Source organism: Drosophila busckii, chromosome 2L (assembly GCF_011750605.1).
Source record: "Drosophila busckii strain San Diego stock center, stock number 13000-0081.31 chromosome 2L, ASM1175060v1, whole genome shotgun sequence".
Taxonomy (NCBI): domain Eukaryota; kingdom Metazoa; phylum Arthropoda; class Insecta; order Diptera; family Drosophilidae; genus Drosophila; species Drosophila busckii.
The window spans coordinates 11629785-11642903 of record NC_046604.1 but is presented as its reverse complement, the minus strand read 5'-3'; the positions used below and the strand labels follow the sequence as shown (position 1 = coordinate 11642903).

General features: G+C 37.7%; 2 protein-coding genes across 2 annotated transcripts in view; one reads left to right on the top strand and one right to left on the bottom strand.

The window, feature by feature from the left end:
• LOC108607942 (neuroguidin) overlaps positions 1-13119 on the top strand; it is a 41263-nt gene that overhangs the window by 3811 nt on the left and 24333 nt on the right. The gene's annotated exons all lie outside the window — the stretch shown is intronic.
• LOC108607939 (ABC transporter G family member 20) lies at positions 5821-13041 on the bottom strand. The gene is made up of 10 exons (XM_017999056.2): positions 12836-13041; positions 9279-9405; positions 8794-9216; positions 8314-8407; positions 7910-8256; positions 7431-7846; positions 7186-7372; positions 6684-6949; positions 6537-6623; positions 5821-6477 (listed from the first exon to the last, which is right to left on the bottom strand). Exons 2-10 carry the CDS (start codon positions 9380-9382, stop codon positions 6266-6268), a joined length of 2136 nt encoding a protein of 711 aa, XP_017854545.2. The 5' UTR covers positions 9383-9405; positions 12836-13041; the 3' UTR covers positions 5821-6265.

Genomic DNA, 13119 nt, shown 5'->3' with positions numbered 1-13119 from the left:
ATGTAGCTAAAATATCTTAAAAAATATTATTTATAATATTTGCGATCAAAAAAAATAAAAAAAATTTTAATATGTATTTGTCTTTATTATTAGACTCATTGTTTTAAATACAATATCTTCCAATTAGACAAATATTTAAATTAAAAAAGCATAAAAGCTGCTTAGTTAATAAGATAACTTTGAGCTGCACATAAATTTCTTTCACATAAGCAAGAGTAACATTTAAAGTAACTAAAAATGCCAAACAAGAAAATCTTTCTAATTAAAAAAATGTCTCCATAGATTTCTGTAGCAGCACTGAATACAAAAATGAATTATCTGATATTTTAATTTTATAAATACATTGCTAGTTCTACTTTAAAGCCTTGCATAAGTTAATAGACTTTTAATAAATGTTTAGCATATGCAGCTACATAGCCCTAGCAGATTCAACTTAGTGCCTTATACTTTCATTGTTGTCTTAGGCACTCTTATTGCTCTCTCTAAAAGAAAAAAAAAACCTGATTAGTTTATGACCAACAAACATGTTTCATCCTTGCTTTGGCTACACACACACACACACACACATCGATTGATGTTGGTTTTGCTTTTAGCTTAGGCTGCCTTTCTCTTTCTCTTTTGTGCCCAGCCCAAGTGCATTTCGTTTTGCATTTTGTAGTCGCTTTTTAGGCGTAAGCTTGCACAGTGTGCCTAAAAAATAAAAATAAAACTGCAGTGCATATTTATTTTTCAACTATATATAAATAAATATAAATGCAGCATTTTTTAAAATATTTAAAGCTACTTAATTGTGCTTTCGTCACACTGTTTGACTTTCTCCTGCGCTTTTATAGTTTCCATTTTTTTAGCTTATAGGCAATCTAGCTTGTCCTTTGTGCTACATTTTTACTTCGTTTCCTAGGCGACATTTGCTGTACTTTTTTACGCTTTTTTCTGCTTGTTTTTTTTTTCAACCGCATAGTACGCGAAATACGAGCTAACAATGTATACACGTAGTATAGTAACTACTACGCGCTTGCCCCCATCTATGGCCGTTCATTCAATTTCGTGCTCGTCTACGAGTGTCCTGCACTGCAAACATAAAAAACTCTTGTGCTCGGTCAGGCTGTCACACAAAAAAAAAAAAAGGAAAGAAAAGAAAAGAAAAAGCAAGCTAAAGCGAAATCTACGCACAAAGTGGCAAACTTGAAAGTAAGCAAAGAAAAACACAAACAACAGTTGCTGCTGTTGCTGCTGCTGCTGCTGGCTGCGGAAAAGTCTAGAAAGAGATGCACAATAGGCAAATGGCCAAAATGGGAGGCTGAGCAGAGGCTTTCATCGTTATGAACCAAAAATCGAACTGAAATTTGAGCAACAATTTCAACATTTCTTCTTGCTGCTGTTGCTCTGGCTCTGGTTCTGGCTTTGCTTTTGCGTTTTGTGCCACGCCACGCTCATTTTTTTTTTTTTTCATTTTTCGTAGGGGGGGCTTCGTTTCGTTTTGTGTGCGCAAAAATAAATTGGTAAACAAGCGAGGCGTCCAGCGAGCCGCTTTTTGCATACAAGTGCAAGCAGGCTGGGCGCAGCAGAGGAGCGATAGAGCCAGGACTACATGCAAGTGATAGATAGTGGAGCAGCCATTGCCAGAGAGTGAGCTGAGCTGAGCTGAGGGGTCTGCTCAATGGCAATACATGGGCTCTCGTATATAGCCGGAATGCCTGCAACGGTAATTGTGTGTGCGTATGTATGTGTGTGTGTGTGTATTTCATTCTGGCTGCATTTTAGTGCCTGTCCATTGTTTTTGGGGCTGTGCTCTGCGCCCATTCCAAACGCAACTGCCCCTCGCTTCTCTCTTTTGCTCTTTCTATCGTTATATATGTATTTTGCTTTTTTTTTTTTGCCTCTCCATATATTCGCATATTGTGCGTTTTGTTCGCCCAGCGTGCGTGTCGTGTGGGGTCACATGTTGTCGCTGCCCCACTCCCTTCCCGCTCGTTGCCTAGGCACGGCTTTTTTCCATCGTCGTCGTCGTCGACGTCGGCGGCGGCCAACAGCGCGCGACTCTGCCAAACGGCGCTGCCGCTGAGCAAGTGACCCATGCCCACTCCTGTTGTCAGTTATTGTTGTTGCTGCGGAGGCTCAATTCAAACATTGCATTTGTGCACAGTGTGGCCAAATATATAAAGCTAATTTCAATAAAATATATAGAAAAATGTAAAAAGCAATTAAACTAGAATCAAATTGATTTAAGCTGTCCTAATAGTAACAATTAATTTTTTTTATATTAGTATTTAATTAGCAGTTAATGAAATGAATGAAAGCTAAATTTTTTCAATTCTCAAAAACTTCTGTAATTTTTTAGCTGCTGTAAATGAGAACAAAACAAAATATTGATGTTGCAAAAAAAATTCAGTTAAATTAAAATTAAAGTATAAAAAATATATTGCAAATTAAAAAAAAATGTGTTTAAATAATAATATTAATAATAAATTCAAATACAATTTTTTTAATGAACATAATCATTATGAAATGCAATTAAAGAGTTAAACACTTGAGCTCAAGTCAAAGTTAAAGCTCTACAATTTTAAATGTATGCGCAATAAAATAAAAACGCATTTTTTCATTTAATTTAATTTATTTTTATTTTTGTTGTCTTGTTAAATTATTGAATTAACATTAATACGCATTGAATACATAAATACAAATACTAATATATTTTTCTCTTTCATTTTCAGGTATGTACAAATGATAATTGCACCACTGTGGCCATCCAATCAGTCCAAAAAGTGTACAAAACGCGACGCAGTCGCTGCAGTCGCAGTCGCAATTGCGGCAACCGCCGGCCGCCTGTTATATGTGCCAGGCAAAAGACCAAATGTTTGCATGTGTGTGTGCGTGTGTGAGCTCTCCCTACGCCAAACTGTCACCCACCAGACGCAGCAGCAGCAGCAGCGTACATAGGCGCAGAGCAGAGAGTAACTAATAGCAGAGAGAGAGAAAGAGCGTGAGCGAAAGAGCGAGAGAGTGAGTGAGTAAATGGACGAGCCTATATATAAAGAGTGTAGTGCATATGAGCAGAGCAGAGCGCATATATGTGTGTGTGTGGTCAGCTCTCGATGCGAGTGTGTGTGAGCCTACGCAACGGTAGCTGCTGCTACTCTAATTGTTGTTGTTGCTGCTGCTGCTGCTGTTTGTTCCTCTGCAGTTTTCACCTCAAACGCAAACGCATTGAATGCGCATCGACTCTCGACTCGAACTCTCGAGTCCAACGTTGATTGTATAATATTGGAAGGAGAGAGAGATGAGTGTGTGTGTGCTATGTGGACTTAAATGCTTGGACTTGATGCTACCCCAAGCGACACACACATACAACAAATTGAATAAACTCCCAAATCAAATTTTTCACCACTTTTGCTACAACATGACAGCAGCGCTAGCAACTGCTGCTGCTGCTCCTATATATATATACAAACATATATACATAGGTGTATACATGTGTTCATCTTTGCCATTTAAAGGGTCAATGAAATGCAAAGGCTACACACACTTGGGCAAACAAACATATGTGTGCGTCCTTCATTTGCTGCTGCTGTTTGCTTAGAAATGTGCTGCGCTTCTTTGGAAATACATTTATTTGATATACGTTGAATAGCAGTTTTTGCTTTTAGCCAAAAATATACTATTGCCTTTTAGTTTGAGCCAAGGCATTGGCAACTCAAGCGGCTTTTCTATTGAAATGTAAAGCTACTAAATAAAAATAAATCACGCCTATTTCAAATATTTTGCTTATGCTTTGCTTCCAACTCTCAAACTTGCTTTAATTTCTCTATTGAACTGAAGTATTGTGTGCGCTCAACTGTGCAAATAAATATGCCTAGTTACATTGTTCTAGTTGCTTGCTTGGCCAACCTTTTGTCTTGTTTGCCACATAAAAAGCCAACCTCAGTGTTTGGCTTAAAGCTGCCCAATAACCAGACACATTGCCTGCCATTCAATGTAAACACAAGCCGAGCAGTCAAGATATGGGCATTGCTGCACTCTAAACACTGCACACACACACACACACACACACACACATGCACACAGCTGACCACAAAGTAAAGACTAAATGTAAACACAAGCAAATTTTACCTTCATTAAATTTGCGTATAAATATTCTACTTTCTCTAAATTTTCATTGCTCTGTGTATTCGAGTTTTTTTCACTTATATTTTTTGAAGGTCATCATCACCCACAAGCCCAAAACACAACAAACACATTTTATATATAAGTACTCTATGTATATATTAAATGGAGCAAAAGTTGTAACAAAACTTTGTCTACAGAGATGATGTGTTGCAGTTTGTGTTTTGGGTTGGTTTGGGCTGCAGCAGACTAGAAAATCTGTTGTTGAAATTTGTTTTTATTGTCGACACTCAACAAAACTTTCGTTAGCCACACACACACAAGCATACAAAGGCTACTTGACCTACACACTTTAGTGCAGACAACAGGAATTTGTGCAAATTTATTTGTTGCTTCAAGAAGCATTGGGTTTGCATTGTTGATGTTTGTCGATTGTGTTTGCATACTAGACGTATGCTTCAAGAGCATTTGTCTCTAAGTAAGTATGCAAGTCAAAAGTAAATTTAGTTCGAATGCGCAAATATTTTTGCAAATTATCTGGGAGATATTAATGGCAATAAGTGTTTCATATGCTATTTATAATCAAATGAAATATAAATAAGTATAACAAAATATGAGCAAAATATAACCAATTGCAACATAATTAATAAATTTAAATAAATTAATTCACGTTGAAAAAGATCAATAAATATTTTTCCTAACATTTATGCAATTTAAATGAAATATTAATATTTAAAAAAATAGTGGAATTTAATTTAATTTATATGTACGCCCTAAACTGAAGCTAAATAAATCAAAAAAGGTAACATTTTGGTATTAAAATAAATAATAAATTGAGCCAAATGCTTTATAAGCAAATTTTATTGACCCTTTTTTAGAGCCAAATAGCTAGCAAGTAATTAAGTATATTAACAAATATTCTTTACCAGTTACTTAAGTAATGTTAAATGCTGCTCACAATTTATTTTAAACTCTATATTTTCCACTTTACTTCTTCGCATTCAACAGGTTTTATTCAAAGCTTTTTACGCACACAAATTTCATTGCGAAAGGTTTAATTCATTCTCTTTGCCACCCACTATCTCTGTAGTCTGTAGTTTTATACATTTTATATGCAACTTATATAAAATGGCTAAAACGACACTTTGCTACGCTTGGCTTGGCTCACGCCCACAACGACGCCCCCTAAGAGTCGAGCGAACGGGTTGGCCTTTTTGGTATTTTTCTCTTCATCGTCGTCGTCGTCGTCGTTTTCGTATTTGGCAAAGATAAAGTTTTGTAATAAAAATGTCTGCTGGCAGACACCGGCAGACAATCTCTTCTAGGCAGGCAGACAGCCAGCCAGCCAAGTAGGGAGGTCTCATGGGGGTGGGGGGTGGCATATAGCAGACATACTGTCTAGCAAATTTTGCAAGCCCAAAGTGTGTCAGCAACTTTGCCACGTCCTCTCGACTTGCTTCTCATAGCCAGCGTCGTCGTCGTCATCGTGTCCTTGTCCTTGGCCCCCACACACAGGCAGACACACATTTTATTCCTGCTGTTGGTATTGGTGAGTTTTATAGAACTTTCGCTTTAGTTTTGCGCTTGTTTGCATTTTATATATAAAATGGCGCCACATTGAAAAACTTGTTGACAGTTATTTAAATTTTTAACAGCTCAAGAGCTAAGCAGTAAATAATCTTGGCTTGATTTAAATTTAAATTTTATTTGGTTGCATTTAAAATTTTCGTTATAAGAAATTCCTTTGTTTTTTTTTTTCTAAAATATAATTCACATTTCTTATTGTTGTCATGGGCTATTTACATGGATAGTTTTGTTTAATGATTACAAATGTTGTGTGTGTGTGCTGTTTGGTATTATAAATATTTTATGTGGAACACCCTTTAGACCTTATACTGTTGTGTTGAGCACATAGCTAGCATTGGTTACAGTTAGTATAAGCCACTTTAGTTTAGTTACTAAAGCACCCAATGCAGTTTGGCTAACGATGAGTTTTTATCTTATGATGAGCGAGTCTACAACGTGCGAGTGATATGCTTTCGATAATAATTAAATTATATAGATACTATAACAATAAAATCGCCTAATATGCTACGACTACTAAAAGAAAGAAACCCCCGAAGTAATGTATATATAGTTTGTGCAATAAGTTGTTTGCCCACTACGCTTTGCGTCTAATGCCAATGAGACATAGCACAAAGAAAATAATCGTCCAGCCGGCCATAACCAGAAAACCGTTATAGACCTTTTCGTTGGTAATGCTCCAGCCCTTCTCGATAACATTACGCGCCGATATCGAAGGTATAGTAAACGGCAGCACCATTACCACGTCCTGTAAAAATCTCGGCATGCTCTCCAGCGGCCACAGCAAGCCTAGAAAGCCAAAAGTTTTTAATTTTATAATTATAATTTATAATTTTGGTAACACCTACCGCAGAGTATAATCATGGGATAAAATGCACCAGTGGCTACAAAATTCGCCTCTGTATGCGATTTGCAGAAAACAGAGATGAACAGACCTGTAGATCAATTGAAAAATCAAGTTATTGCTCATTTTATTTTTTTTGTAGTACGCTTACCAAACAACATGCCACAAAATGCTGTAAGCGTCAGCAGACCTATCAACGTCGTTGTATCGCCTTTGTTATACGTATCGAATACAATGCCAATGTACATGATGACCTCAAACGATTGCAGAGCCATAATAATCAATTGCGTCAGCAGATGAGCCCAAAGCATTTCGTTGGCCGAAACACCCGCCAACAAGGTGCGATCCCAAATGCCATCCATGCGCTCCGATATGAACACAGCGGCAGTCATTAGGGTGGCCAAAAAGAAGACCATGCTAAGGTTATCGAAAAGAGTTAATTAGTTTGCACGAAACAATCGATAGACTTTAGATGAAGCAGAAATAGTGAAAAGTCGTTTATGAGCAATTCCAGGCGCTGAAAGCGTTGCATTTATCGATTAACTGTCAATAGTAATTTATCGATAAGCAGCTGTAGAGACTATAGAGAGAGGCTGAAGACAAGATATGCAGCAACAAATCGATTACGCGCTATCGATTTAAGCCATACTCACGTCATTACCACACCCGGCGCACAATATTGCTGAAATTCGATATCCGCCGAGCCATAAATCGGATCCTGAAACTGTACGGGCAACTTAACGAAAGCCGACGATAGATTGCAATCCTTAACGACGCCATCCATAAAATCGGCAAACTTGTCACGCAATTTACGCTGCATAAAGTACGCAACTTGTTGATCTGCAAATGAGAATTGAAGAGACACCGCGCGGACGAAGATTAAACTACCACAACTCACCCGTCATATCGATGTGTATAGTGAGTTCGGCATTCTCCACAGCACCATCGCTGGCATAACGACCATCGTCCATTAGAGCGTGCAGTGAGCTGCTAAAGTTTTGCGAAAAGTAAATGTAACCCACTGTGGTCGCTCGCTTGGCCTCCTCGAAAGCAGCCGCCTCACTTGCATAGTATTTGCGTATGGCTATGTCGTCGCCCAGCTCCTGTATATAGCGACAGCTGAGCTTATTAAAGATGCACGTATCGTTGTCAAAATAATATTCAGTGGTGCGCAGACTGGGATCGAAGCACTCGCTATAGTTGCCAATCTCGCCGGAGTAAATACCCAACTCCAGATTCTTAGGCGTTTTGCCTATGGCCAGATAAAAGCAGGAAAGTTGTATAATAGGAAATAGCAGCATGAATATAATGCCACTGTGAGAAGAAGAAGAGCAGAAATTAGTAATTGCTTTACTAATTGTTGTGGGTATAACCTACGAGGGTTGTCTAAACAATTGCACAAAATTCTTTGTCATCAGCGCCTTGATGCGACCCTTGGTGGTGAAGAAAACTTTTTTGCGATTCTCTGTCGCTGGCTCCTCATAGGGTATGGGCGGCTTTTCATCATTCGTCGGCTCATGCACATCGATCACTTCGGGCGGCAAAATTGCTGCAGGCAATGCTTGAGTCTTACTATGATCCAATATCTGTTGCAGCTCATCCTCGTTGCCCTGGCGCTGGCTGAGCAAAAGAAATGCATCCTCAATGGATTGTGTGCCAAATTTAATCATAATATTTGTGGGCGTGTCCTCAGCCAGTAGCACGCCATTGCGCATAAGACCAATCTGCAATTCAAAATTTGATTAATTCAAGTTTTTATTTTTTAATTGGGAGAAACTTACGCAATTTGCTTGGTTGGCCTCTTCAATATAATGTGTAGTTATAATCACAGCCAATTTGCTATTTCTAGTAGTTTCCACCAAAAAGTCCCAGATTCTAAAAAGAAAGCATATGTTAGGCAAAATGTTGGCAGTAACTAACTTTGTTCATGCACTTTGTTTAACATTTTCTTTTGTCTAGCAGAAACTTTCGAGCATTAAGAATCTGCTATAACAATTTTTTGATATAGCAAAGTGCATAAAGCAAAATTAAAGTAAATTGGCAACATGTGTGACTGACTTTGTTATACACTTTGACAGCTTAATTCAATTTGTTTTGCTGATCTACACAATGAAGCTGAACTGAATCTTCAATCATAAAGACTTTAAGCCTCGTATATTGAATTTCTTTAAATGTCAAAGTGCATAAAATAAATTCTTCAAAAAATTTGTGTTATACTTTGGTATACACTTTGATAAATATTTTGTCTACGCTTCGCTTACTTTTCACGCAGCATCGGATCCAAGCCCACGGTGGGCTCATCCAGTATGAGCAGCTCGGGATCGTGTATCATGGCGCAGGCAAAGCTCAAGCGTCGCTGCTGACCGCCGCTGCACTGCTTCACCATTTGCCTGGCCGGCGGCAGCTGCAGCAGCTCCTTGAGCAGCTTGAACTTCTCGCGTATCTTTTCATCTGTGAGGCCATAGATGCGACCAAAATAGAACACTGTCTCCTTGACAGTCATCTCCTCCACTAAAGCTATCTCCTGGGGCATAAAGCCCACTCTGGAGCCCGGCACACCGCTGCCTGGTTCGCCCGGCTTGACGCCCAGCACGCTGACCTCGCCGCCATTGAGACGACGCTGGCCCACAATGCAGCTGAGCAAAGTGGTTTTGCCACAGCCCGAGGCGCCCAGCAGGCCATAGCTAAAGCAAAATTAATGGAATTAATTAATTGAAGCTGAAAGCCAATTATGTATGCCACTCACATGGAGCCACGCATGACGTTCATGTTTAGCTGATTGAGCACAATCTTGGGATTTTTTTTGGAGCCATAGTACTTATAGCCGTTGTGTACTTCCACTGCCGCCATTTTGTTGCCGTCTCAGTCACACTCTGTGCATAGAGAGAAGAGAATATGTATTTATATATTTTCAAGTTATCACTTGCGTCAATAAATCTTTATACGGTTATGTATTTTATTGATTGACGCACGCACACGTGCCGCAGCACATAAAGTAATAATAATAATAATAGTAATGCTCTAAGCACTTTGCTTAGTAACCAAAGCTTAATGCTGCCCGAAAGTGAAAATTCTAGTTTAACAGCAACGCGTTAATTTTGTGAGTTCAGTGAACCCAACACGGGCCAAACTAACAAATGCTAAAACATAGTTACAAGTTATTCATTAAACTTTGATTTATGCATAGTTTTAATAGCAGCAAATTCTTTTAATGCTTTAACGCTGCTATTCATATAATACATATATATATTTTGCTCAAGGCTAAGCTCAAAGCCGCAAGAACCTTCAGTTGGCTGCAGTTCATTGCAATTTTAAGTAAACCCCAAAAAGTAGTACACAAACTTCAATTTCAAATATTGACGTGTAAACAATGCAAAGTTAAATCGCTTGTTGTATAAGTGAAATTAACTCGAACTTCACTTTACATTGTGTGCCGCGCCGTCGTTTATGCAAATTACAAAAAACAGTTCTCGTTCAATGACAACACGGAAAAAAGTTTTCTGAAATTAAAATTAACAATGCGCGCATGAGAAGACAAATTCGTCTTGAATAACAAGCGTTCTGTGTATGTGTGTGTGTGTGTGTGTGTGTGTTTGAAAGCTTATAAATCAATGTCTCGAAAATGCACTCAGAATAAGCAAATAACGACAAATGTAAATGTAAACTGCACTAAAGAAAGCAAAAAGTGTGGAACTTGTGACTTTAATTAGCAGCTGAACAGCTAAATAAATAATTGCTTAGTGCAATTTTCGAAATTGTTTTTGACTAGTACAAGCAACAATGCATTACTCATACGCCACATGTGGCTTATATGTTATGCATATATTACTTACACTTTGTTCTCTCCCTATTTATTTTTTCTTTTGACAATTCCTGCCCACAGCCTTGCGCTGTTAGACTTTGACCCACTTTACTTAACATATCTTTGCATCTTGAAGCAACGAAACTCAAATGCGCCGGCTAATAACAACAATTACTCACATAAATGACCATAAAACGCGCACAAGTTAAACATAAAATAGCAACAAAATATACAAAAAATCCAACGCACACACACACACACACACAGTTGAGTAAGGTTAGTAACACAAATTCGTGGCTATAAATTGATTTTATTGTTGTTGTTGTTGTTTGCTTGTTAACAATGCCGCCAGTCGATGACGCAAAGGACAACAATTTCAACCTGATTTAAATTTTAAAGCTCCAAAAGAGAGGCGCGAAATGCAAAATCAAAAAAGAAATAAAAATCAGCTTGTGACTAAATCTTAAGCAAATACAGTGCGTCACATAAGTAGGTAGATCAACAACAAGAAAAAAACATTTGTCATTTGTTGTATGCACAAAGAAAAAGAAGAAAAAAAACTAAGCCGAAGATTTAAGTATACTGCATGCATTAAAGAAAATTTAATTAATTAATGTTTGAATTAATAAAAAAACATGCATTTATTTAACTTAAATTTGTATTAAATATTTATTTAAAATTTAGCAAATTAATATAGCAAACAAATTTAAAGCAGCTATATTCATTTTTAATATATTTTTTTTTACTATTAATATAAAAACATGCATATATTTTAGTTAAATTGCAATTTTAAATATATGCTGTATTAAATATTTATTTCAAATTTAGCAACAAAATTTAAAGCAGCTATATTATTTTTTAATATATTTTTTTTACTATTAAAATAGTAACAACATATAAATAAAATGCAGGCAACTTAAGCTGCTATTATAAATATAAAATCTTGCTATATAGCAAATTAATATGAATAAATTTAAAGCAATTACTTTTCAATTGCAATTAACAAATATTTTAGCTAAATAAAATTTTTTTCCAACTTTGCATAACAGCGCACAACGCATTTGCTTATACCCCACATTTAATTATAAGCCAGCAACAAAATTAAAATTAAGAAAATACGAAAAAAAAACCCAAAAAATAAACAAGCAACACAAAATGAAAAAAAAAAATTATAAGCGCAGCGCCAACAGCAAAACAACGCCAAGGTTGCCAACTGGTTAGCAGTTAGTGCTTGCAGTCAAAACTCAATTGCTGTTCCCAAAAAAAAAAACAGCAGCAGCAGAGAAAAAAGCAGCAATTTGTTTGTTATATGCGCTATAGCTTTATACGATGTGTATGCAGTTTTAATATAATTTGCACATTTGCAAATCTTTGGCAACTAAAAGTTCGCAACACCCACGAGCACCAAAGAGCACGAGAGCGCGGCAAATGCAAATGCAGCGCTCTTAGGCAGTTTAACGGCTTATTTAACTGACCAGCGGTGTTAGTGGGTATGTGGTACGTGCAACGTGTGGCAGCAAAGGCTTTAAATGTTGCAACGCTGACTTGCTCTACCAAAGCGAGTTGCTTCCTTCTCTTGCCAGCCAGTCAGGCACTCAGCCAGTGTTGCCTTCGCACATGTCTTGGTCTGTCTGTCTGTCTGTCTGTGTGTCTTACGCTCTTGCTCTGCTGTTACAGCTTTTGTGGCATGGCCACTTGTTATATAATATAATTCAGCAACAATCATTTCGGCCGCCGCCGCCGCCACTGCAACATCAACACAACAGCTGTCTGAGCTTCGAGCTCTGTTTACATCATTTACACTTTGGTGTAATGCAAAGTTTTCAAACGCAAGTGGCGCTTGTCAAATGCAAAATAAAGTTTTTAACAAAATGGTTGAACAAAAGGTAATGTAATTTTCTTGCATTTCCTTTTATGTGGCTATTCTCTTTGTTTTTTTTTTTCTGTGTCATGTAATGCAACAAAGCAAGAAAACAGCTGCTGGTCTAATGACTGCTAGAAAATTTCCATTGGCTTTTCCTCAAGTGCTGCAAAGCTTTGAGTCTGTCATTGGGTCTGTTGCAATGATTTTTGCATTGCCCAATCCCGGCCAGCTTGTGCCTCCAACATTTCCCCATAGCCACGAAAATCTGTTGAACAACAAAACGGTAGCAAGCAAAACATTTGCGCTCATGTTTTGCGCTTTTTATTGCAACTTTTTGTATTTTCGTTGTGAACAGGCAACAAACTAAAAATGAAATGATTTCTTCTTTTGTCTGTGCCTTGGCCTCGTGGCTAACTTCTTTTTATTATTTATTTGCTTTGCATTTGGTTTTCGTAAATAAAACACACACACACACACACACAGCTACACTTGGGCGCACTTCACTACAGTTTCATGCAATTTGCGCACACGCGTCGACCCGCGCTAGTTTGTGTCTTAAGTCTTTCGTTTTATTTGGTCAGCAATTTAAAAACGTTGAGTTTTTGATTTTGAAAGTTTATTTTCTACGCTTTCGTACCCTTCAAAACGCTCTCGCTTCTAAGCAACTTCTCCTTGAGCGAAACACACACACGCGCGCGTTTTCGATGTTGCAATTTTTTTTTTCTTATTGGCTTTTGTGTCTTTTCGCCGACTTGACTACAAATTTATTTTTTGTTGGCCGTCGACGGTTTTTGTTTTGGATTTTGCTGTATCGCTTGCGCTTAACTCAAGTGTCGCGGCCAAGCTCCGTTTAACGACTGAGCGCACAACTCGACGCTGGCGCGCTCGCAAGCTCAAGCTCAGCTTTGAGCCACAGAGCGA